Genomic DNA, 10,397 nt, shown 5'->3' with positions numbered 1-10,397 from the left:
CTGGGATTGCAACCTGACTAGCCTTTGAATCGGATTCTGATGCAGACGTTCCCAAGTGGGTTTGCCTTTCTGCTTCGATACTCTCCATGGTGGTGCAATGATTCAGAACTTTGCTTGCAGTAAAGTAAGAAAAGGCTTAATCGGGGTCCTGCAATAACTTTAATCTAAATAAAAGACTAAAGCGAAAGCGCAATTACTGTCGTCAGTGTCATCCTAGACTCTAGATCTAGAAGAGAAGTCTGTCTCAAAAAATGTTCGGACATTGCCAGAATCCTCGGAAATCTTTTTAACGATGTATCCTTTTTTGAATCGACTAACACTAAGAGATGTCAAAATAGTCTAAGCCTTTGACTATTCCGTTCTCGAAATTTCAACTTTGGAGTCAGAACAACTCGGTGTAGATGACGTGATACCGGAACCAGAGCGGCGTAGGCGGCACAGCGCCATAGCCTAAACGGTGTACGTGCTTCGCACGATAACCAAGGCGGTGTAAGCATCACAGCATTTTCTCCGTTGTCCCTTCTTTTCTGTTTGAAACCTCGATTGGGTTTTAGACAAAGGTTTAGAAAGGTTTGATATCCCAAAGCCTCGCTGATCTAAGGACTTTGAAAATGATAACACGCACTGTCAAGATGCATGATTCTTCATCGGGTCCGAAGCAGTGTCCTAACATTTCAAGTCAGACCCGAAGACTCGAGAACCTAGAAGTTGCCTTAAACATGCTCCTACGCAAGCGGTATGTATGTACAGTGCATGTGATAGGGAAAGCAGTAACACGAAGACAATATATGGGGGTTAGATGCAAGTAAATCTTACCTTGCGGGTTCCTGTCCTAGTTTGAAAAGTGCTAGTGCTTTGTATATGCAAAGGCTAGTTTTGGCTTGTAATGGGTTCCTCGGACTAAAGCCAAGATATACCTCTCGCCGCCCGCGTAACCGCAGAGCAATAGTAAAACGGTAGAATGACTCATCATCGTCGAAGTTTGTTGGTCATTTGGCGTCCCCGGGCTTCGGTAAACCGTGCCGGATTGCCAAAACGATCCAACGAGGCTTATCCCACATCGATGCAAGTGAAGAACGCTAAAAATTGAAAACAGAAAAGAAGAATCACAATATCACAAGAATGCTTGTTCAAATTTGGCTTACTTTATTTAGTCCATTTTAAAAGAAAAATACACAAATGATCAATCGGAAAAGTCCCAGATTGGATTGGCCGGACACGAGGTCCTGTTAAATCACCATTCCGACCTTTGGCAGCGCGAAGCTCACCGTTTTGACAAACTTTTAAGGGATTGTTCATAAGTGTATTTAAACTTTTAAGCATGGATTAATATTGGTTTGTTCCCCAGCAGAGTCGCCACTGTGGGCAGCATGCCCTTGGAAATTTTCGGATTTCCAAACGCGAGAGCCCGGAATCGAGGGAGCGCTTAGCTGGACAACAAGCGCTCGCAAAAATACAGAGTCGCCACTCGGGTTTTGAAGGTCCGACACCCAAGGAATCGTATTTCGAAGCACCTGCCGCGCTATTTTGATTTGAAAAAGTTTAAGAAACCAGTCCATCATAACCATATCTGGGTCCGGGAGCCAGTTTACGAAAGGGGAAGGATTTTAAGACACCCCTCTCGCCCAATCCGGAGATCGGTCTCTACTTAAGCATTTTGTGAAAAGGTTTGCGATTCTTCTTTTATTAATCAATTTTTAGCCAATTAGGGCGGGGAACAATTAATCGGGGATTAAAAACTGTAACACTTTGCAACATGTGATCAAGATAATGAAAATGGATGGCATGCTTGAAAACTAAACGAGATAAAGCCCAACACTGTTACCGGGCATCAAAACAGTGCGTTGATATGAATGAGGCACAGGCAGGAACCAACTAGCATGCATGGCTCTGCCAGCATGCAAGTTAACTGTCGTGCGACCAACTCATAACATCGCGTGATGGTTATGTCCCTCCAACAAGTTCAACTTTATCTCCTTTTGGGCTCTGGAAGGACCAGTGCACACTCAGGATTCAAACCAAGCAGTTTATATGTACTGAAAGCAAATGATTATTACAAATAGAATGGATAGAGAATAAATACAAACCCCTAAACAGTGGAGGCATTAAACAAAGGTCATGGACCAAGCTGCCCATGCAAGGGCAACCACTGGAAACAGACAAACCATCACGCGATGGAGTCAATTCATCGCGCGAGTGTCATGACTGGACTTCCAAGAATTGCTTTGCGTGCCTGGGCTCTGAGACATGTTCAAAAGCAACCCAGGGGCATTCCAAAGTAACTAACTAAACAAATTAAGCTAAGCTATGGATTTTTAACATGCAAAACAGTGGAATTAATTCTAATCATGCTTCCACATAACTTTTTATGCTATAACAAAACAGAAAGGAACCAAAACCCTATCCCCGCGAGGACTGTCGCGCGACAGCTAGAAGCATTGCGTGATTGAGTGAGTCCGTCGCGTGTAGGAGGATTGGTGTACAATTCTTGTAACTTTGCTGACTTTAGAGCCAGTACTGGTATTGATTATTAGCCTTGGCTTTGCCAGCCCCCCTCAGGGATCAAAACAGTAAACAGTAAAGGAATTATACCTTTGCTTGAGTGTTTCGGAAATGGATTGAACTAGGTGGTGTGGCTTGGAAAATGAGTGTATGGAAATGACTTTAGTAATGAAGTATGAGGAGTGTTTGAAAATGGTGTTGTCTTTCTTTCTTTTATCTTTTTTTGTAACCCTTTGCAAGATGATCAATGCGGGGTATTTATAGGACAAGAGAAGGTGTGAGGTGGGTGAAGGACTTGGCCTAATGACCAGCCAACAAGGCTGGCCAGCCCTCCTTGGTGGAGAAAGTGGCCAATAAGGTAAGGGGAGTGGTTGTGAGGGTGGTGCAACCCATGCACCTGCAAACGCTGTTCAGTTGACGAAAATGGGGTTCCCAGGTCAGTAGCCCCCTGATCATCACAAAATTTAGCTGGAAAAAGGTGAAAACGACAAGAGTTGACCATCGCGCGATGGTTTTACCCACCCATGAGATGGTCAACAGTCAAGCTTTGACTTTGACCAACACCTGGCAAGTGAGGAGTCGCGCGATGGTCAACCCCTGTGGTCAGGGCTTTGACTTAGGGTTTTAGGGTTCAAGATGGATTTTGCTTACTCCAAGTTCAAGCCATTTCACTCTCAATATAGTTTTTGACCTGATTCATTATCGGGGAAACAAGAAACCGAAAAAGAAAGTAAATCAATTGGGAAGCCAGATTGGGGTGTCTACACTTATCACACCCCCAAACTTGAACGTTGCTAGTCCCTAGCAACAAAATCGAAACAAAAAGATAAAAATCTAACAATCCTTCCGACAAGCTACTTAGCACCAACTCATAGCGTAGCTGATTAGCAAGAGTTAAAAACAACTTAATTATTCCAAAACAACTCGCAGCCTAAGATTAAGCAATCAACTAAACATTGAGTGAATTATAAAAAAGTATCCAAAATGAGAGTCAAAAGACAAGATGGATACGAAGCTATAATCACTTGCACGCAAAGTAACCATATCCCACAAAGAAGGAGCTTGAATTAGGCATGGAGAACAAAAATACCAAGCGTTTTGAGTGGAGAGCACCATTAAACAGAACTTAAAACTACACAATTTAAAACTTGATTTCCGGAAGAAACATGCCACAAACCAAGTATGCTAACTATCATGCGATAAATCAAAATGGAATCAAGGCATACTAAAGATCTACTAAGGGCTTCATAGCATATAATGACTTTGGTTTAATCAAAGAACGGTTAGCAAAATGGGGTGGCGGCCATATACTAGCTAGGTTCAACTACCCTTGGCCGCCACCAACTTCAACTACCAAGTCATAGGTCACATACCGGCCTCTACAAAAACTTGCTAAACTATTAAGTCAGAATTCAACTAAACTAAACTAAAAACAATGAAATAAAAGGATAATAGGTGGGCTATCAGCCACCATGCACCCCGACCAAATATAGGGATTTCAAACTACTCCGCCAACCCTACTCATCATCTGCAAACTCTGGCTCTCCCCCGATAAAGTCATCACTGTCCTCATCTGGCTCCAATGGCGGTGGCTTATACGATTCACTAGCTTGCCCCACCCCTCGACTCATAACCCAGTCCAACTTGTGATCTTTCCTCTGTTGCCTCATCGCATTGTCTTTGGTTTCCTTCTTGATTTTCTTCATGCAACCCATAATGGCCACCCCTTGGAAAAATAGTAACTTGTTCCAAGAAGCTGACCGAGCACCCTTTGGTGGCAAAGTAGTCAAGTACGCCCCGCGTGGAGTAGTAGCAGCGATTGGTCAAGACTGAGAAATGCTCCTAGTAAGAATGGAGCTGTTGATATCACCCAGATTGAGTTTCTCACGTTCCACAAACTTCGATTTTGGGACTTTTTGAGCAAAACAAATAGCAGTCACCAAGCATGGAAAAGGCATCCTTGAATTGGTTGGGGCTCTTGCCTTGAAATCGACCATTTCTTGAAAAATGTACTTCGCCCAATCACACACCTCATTCGGATTCATGAGAGCATGTATCAACCCCCCCTCGTGGATATCCGGCTTGTTCTCAGTTCCCCTAGGTTTGAAATTATGGTGCACTAGTTGATTAACAAGACGATAGACATCTTTGAATCTCCTAGGCACATGAGGGAGACTCGCCTTTCTATGGTTTTTGTACAAATCCTGGACGATGGTTTCCTCCGCTACATACTCCACATCCGGATAATTTACATCATTAGCAGATGGTTGGTGGTAGTTCAGAACATGCGCAATAAACCCCGGAGTAACTTATATAGAAACCTTCCCAATTTTTGAGGAAATCTTAGCGTCATCTTTCCCTTCGTCCTCCTTAGACGGAATTTTCATGTTCTTACAAAACTCAATTACTAGCTCTTTATTATAACCGGGATTGGGTGCAAGGTAATAAGACAAACCTTGTTCACGAATGCGATGAACAAACGGATTCTCTGTACCGAGATTGTTGATGTCCACATGTCGCTCATTCTTGAACCCCCTAGAGACCCTCTTCCCACTTCTTTTGACTGGCCGCTCGCACCTCAGCGGTCGTCCTCCATTTAGCACGCCCCTTTTCCGGATTCGCAATTATTTCTTCCTCCTCTTCCATTTCCCGAACTATTTCATCCGCTTGCTCGGAAGAGGAGGTCGCAGCCTTTCCCTTACCCTTTGCAGCCACTGTTTTCGTTCTCACCATTGCAATAGAAACCTACCAAACAAAGCAACACGCCAAACCTTGAAACAAATCTCCACAGAAAAATAGCCCGGAATGTAGCCAAAAATGCACAAGTTTCAACAAAATCAGGCAGCCATCAAAATCCCAAAGACTCCGAGTTGTACAACACAAATTCAACCTCTAAAATTTAGTTCAATAATGGTACCAAGGCAATGCAACTCCAATCCTCAATACAATCAAAATTTCAAAAATCCAAATTAGGATTTCGGGGGGATTTGGGATTTTGAGGGTTTAGGTACTAGGAAAATGGTTAAAAACTGTAATGCACAAAAAGATATGGTGGATAATGAAGGGTTTAAGCCAATATAGAGAAGAGATGGAAAATTTTGTGTATATAGAAAGAGGGAGTGGATTTACCTTGTAGAAATAGGATTGGGCTCGAAAACCTTGAAATCCTTTGAAATTCCTTGAAAGCTTGAAGGTTTTCTAGAGGATTATGGAGTTTTGGGAAGATTTGGTGGAGAGAATGGTGGTTTAGGGGTTAGGGTTTTCGAAAGAGGGAGGGGGTTATGGAAGACAAGAGAGAGAAAATGGGTTGAGAGGATGAAGATGATCGGGCTGGTTAAAGTAGATTTTCACGATTAGCCCACGCGTATCGATACGGTCCTTATTCCGTATCGATACAACATTCTCTGTCTCCCCAGGGAACCAATGCGTATCGATACAGATTAAGGCTGTAACGATACGGGGAGCTTATTTCCAGAGTTCAGCCACGCCACCTGATTGTCAATGCCGATACCCGAAACCATTTCAAAAGCACCCGGAGCTTGTAAAACCTGGAGCTAGCTCATTGCAAGACACAAAATCAACTTCCAACTATCCACCCTAACATCCGGTTTCCTATGGATACGAGTGAGACGCAGACTTGGCTTTATTATTAAAGGACAATGGGACTCTCTTGTGGTTTAATCAAACAAAGATTGCCTTGTATCATTTCCTAAATATGCCATAGATTCCGAAATGATTTAAAGTAGATAACCAACACAATTAGGTATGACATGAGATGAATACCTAAACTAAGAACATAATGTTCAAAATAACGGGATATGGGTCAAACTTGCTCACAACACACTCAACGCCTCACTTCTCACTCTTTCATCATGCATACGAGTTGGAATGTACAAGTTCACCTAAAATATTTACAATGAGCTCTTGCCAATTAACTAACTGATGAGCATATGCTAAGCAGTTTAAATCCACTAACTTTGTAATAACGGAAGGATTGCAAAACTAAAAAAAAAATGAAAAATTTAATCAAAAACATATAATCATATATATATATATATATATATATATATATATATATATATATATACACACACACACACTATATATATCCCTCCCCCCAACTTGAAATAAGCTATGTCCTCATAGCAAAGAGAGCAACAATATTGAGATGGAGAGAACAAAAGAGTGTACCTCTGGGGGAATGTCAACCCCCGTATACCTCGACCAAGTTGGAGGCTTTTGTGTCACCGTCTCCTTTCATCATACGAACGGCATTCAAGGTCGACTCCTTCGGCTCTTCCAACGGAACCACAGCTAGTCACATAGGGTCATGGTCAAAGCTTTATTGGACTAACAACCGCGACACGTAATCGCACCCACGCCTAGGGCTCCTGAATGCCTCATTCACTCCAACTTTAGATCCAATCCACCAAGGCTGGTGTGGTAACACATGCACCCTGCAAAAGACTTAAGCTCGAACTACCTACTAAGAGACAAATGACATTAGAACCGCCCGACTCATGTTATCCAGGCGCCAACAAGCATATATACAAAAAAAAGCATCTAAGACACCACCCAATTTTCACGCAATCTTACGAGTCATACTTTTCTTCCCGTGTCTTACCGGCGAGGTAAAACACGGGTGGCTATACTAGACCGTTGAAACTTGTTACATCATGCCCGAAGTAAAATTTATCGCTTGACCTCGCCAAGCAATGAAGCCCAGCTTTCCCTTTGATCGAAATAAAGTGAGAGAAGATAGAGGCTAGAGCCAAAGCACGGGAATACCAAATCTCACCCAAAGACCTAAACTGCCCCCGATAGGGACATATCTGGAAAGCATGGATCATTAACGGTAAATTACTACAAAGAAGGACTAATTAAAGGCCGATACAATGATGCATTGGTGAAGACTTCTAATGAGAGAAACCCAAAACATAAGTAAATATGCACAAAACAGAAAAACAATATTTACAAATGTAAAAATATACAAAGATTTAATATCAGAACTCAGAGTGTCCAAGTCACAGCTGGACTCTGCCAAACAATGAAGTCCAGCGTCCCCTAAGATCGTAACCAGGCATGCACAAGATAGAGCCAAGTGCGGTAGTGAAGCATGGGAATACCAAGGCCAAACCTAAGATCTATACCGCCCCCGTTGGGGCTAATCTGGTAGACGTGAGTGGTGCACTGTGAATTTCTCCTATTAGAAAAGCTAATGAAAGCCCTATGTCACTGATATTAAAATTGCCCTTACTAACCGGAGCTGGGCACACGATCTTTTTTTTAGTAGCGGCGTACGGAGCTACATATACCCAAGTCAATGGTGGGTACCCCCTACCCAGGGGCCGGGTCTGACAAACAATTAAGTTCAGTGGTTACGCTTTTGCTCCCCGTGCAAACATAGGTAAGAAAGAAAGATCAAACAACAAGGTCAACCGGATACACCGGTGCGACTAACTCCTTAATTTCCTCTACCGAAATTTTTTCCAAAAATGGCTTAAGCCTTTGCCCATTTACCTTAAAAACATTACCATTCACGGGGTTCGTCACTTCAATTGCCCCATGAGGGAAAATCGTCTGCACAATGTAAGGGCCAATCCAACGGGAACGCAACTTGCCCGGAAAAAGATGAAGTTTTGAGTTATAAAGTACTTTTTGACCAACTTCAAATTTTTTCCTTTGAATGTGCTTGTCATGTAAATCCTTAACCTTAGACTTGTAAATATTTGTATTATCATATGCATCTCTACGGATCTCTTTAAGCTCATTCAATTGAAGTTTACGGTGAACTCCGGCATCGGGCAAACGATAGTTTAACTGCTTAATAGCCCAATACGCCTTATGTTCTAACTCCACCGGAAGGTGGCATGCCTTACCATATACAAGCCGATAGGGCAAAGCACCCAAAACGGTCTTGTATGCAGTACGATATGCCCAAAGAGCATCGGTCAACCTTAAAGACCAATCCTTCTGATTGGGATTTATCGTTTTCTCAAGAATGCTTTTTACCTCACAGTTGGCAAGCTCGGCTTGACCGTTGGTTTGAGGATGATATGCGAGGGAGACTTTGTGCGTAATGCCGTATTTCTTTATCAAAGCTTCGAAAGACCTGTTGTAGAAATGAGACCCTTGGTCGCTAATAATGGCACAAGGGACCCCAAACCGCGACAAGATATACTCCTTAAGAAACTCGAGCACCAACTTATGATCATTTGTACGAGTTGCAATGGCCTCAACCCATCGTGACACATAATCCACCGCCAAGAGGATATACAAGTTGCCAAAAGACATCGGAAACGGTCCCATGAAGTCTATGCCCCAGCAGTCAAATACTTCAACAACTAGGAATTTCGCTTGAGGCATTTCATCCCGCTGGGTCACTATACCCAACTATTGGTAGCGGTCACGTGATTTGCAGAAGGCGTCATCATCTTGATTCAGAGTCGGCCAATAAAAACCGCATTGTTGTATCTTGGCGATGGTTTTCCTTGCAGAGAAGTGTCCGCTACATGCTTCGGAATGGCAAAATTGTAGAATCCCACGTTGGTCAAAATCAGGAACACACCGGCGGATGATCTGGTCGGGACAGTACTTGAACAAGTACGGATCATCATAGGAAAAGTGCTTCACTTCCTATAGGAACCGCCGCCGCTCATGAGAGGGCCAGTGTGTTGGAATTAGCCCCGTAACCAAATAGTTAACAATGTCAGCAAACCACGGGGCTTTGGATACACCAAAGAGTTGCTCATCGGGGAAAGTATCTCCAATAGGGATATGTGAAGTATGATCCTCAAACTCCAAGCGCGACAAATGGTCGGCCACCACATTTTCAACCCCTTTTTTTTTTATCCTTGATGGTGATGTCAAATTCTTGCAGAAGAAGGATCCATCGGATCAAGCGGGCCTTTGCATCCTGCTTGGTGAAAAGGTATTTGAGTGCTGAGTGGTCGGTGTAAATGGTGATCGGAGCACTAACTAGGTAAGACCGAAATTTGTCCAAGGCAAACACTATGGCAAGAAGCTCCTTCTCCGTAGTGGAATAGTTCATCTGAGCATCATTGAGGGTCTTGCTAGCATAGTAAATCACCCACGGATGCTTGTCTTTCTTTTGGCCAAGAACGGCCCCGATGGCATAATCGCTTGCGTCGCACATCAACTCAAATGGAAGATTCCAATCGGGCGTTTGAACAATGGGAGGCATGGTGAGACTAGCTTTGAGTTTAAGAAACACTAACTCACATGCGGCGGTCCATTCAAAAGGAACGTCTTTGGATAAGAGGTGACAAAGCGGCCTTGAGATTGCGCTAAAGTCCTTGATGAAACGCCGATAGAAACTGGCATGGCCAAGGAAAGATTGGATGTCTTTGATGCACTTCGGGGTAGAGAGGTTTGAAATGAGGTCAATCTTGGCCTTGTCTACCTCGATACCCTTGGCCGATACAATATGCCCGAGCACAATCCCTTGAGTGACCATAAAATGGCACTTCTCCCAATTTAGAACCAAATTCTTCTCCTCGCATCTAGTTAAAACCTTCTCCAAGTTGGCAAGACATGACTCGAACGAGTCGCCAAACACGGAGAAGTCATCCATGAAGACTTCTACAATCTTTTCAACCATGTCACTGAATATTCCCATCATACATCTTGAAAAGGTGTTGGGAGCATTACACAAGCCGAATGGCATGCATCTATAAGCAAAGGTCCCGAATGGGCATGTGAACATTGTTTTCTCTTGGTCGGACAAGGCCACTTTTATTTGGTTATAACCCGAATAACCATCAAGGAAACAATAAAAGGCATGACCGGCTACTCTCTCCAAAATCTTATCAATGAAGGGGAGAGGAAAGTGATCCTTGCGTGTGCTCGCATTCAACTTGCGATAGTCTATGCAT

At 43.2% G+C, this 10,397-nt stretch overlaps 1 protein-coding gene across 1 annotated transcript; it reads right to left on the bottom strand.

The window, feature by feature from the left end:
* Positions 1–7,923: 7,923 nt before the first annotated feature.
* LOC131332748 (uncharacterized) lies at positions 7,924–8,868 on the bottom strand. Its single transcript, XM_058367044.1, has 2 exons — positions 8,170–8,868; positions 7,924–8,082 (listed from the first exon to the last, which is right to left on the bottom strand). The coding sequence occupies exons 1-2, from the start codon at positions 8,866–8,868 to the stop codon at positions 7,924–7,926; spliced, it is 858 nt and encodes a 285-aa protein (XP_058223027.1).
* Between the last annotated feature and the right edge of the window lie 1,529 nt (positions 8,869–10,397).

This window comes from Rhododendron vialii, chromosome 7a, assembly GCF_030253575.1.
Source record: "Rhododendron vialii isolate Sample 1 chromosome 7a, ASM3025357v1".
In the NCBI taxonomy this organism is placed as follows: Eukaryota; Viridiplantae; Streptophyta; class Magnoliopsida; order Ericales; family Ericaceae; genus Rhododendron; species Rhododendron vialii.
The sequence above is the reverse complement of the archived record's forward strand: the minus strand, read 5'-3'. Positions and strand labels throughout refer to the sequence as shown.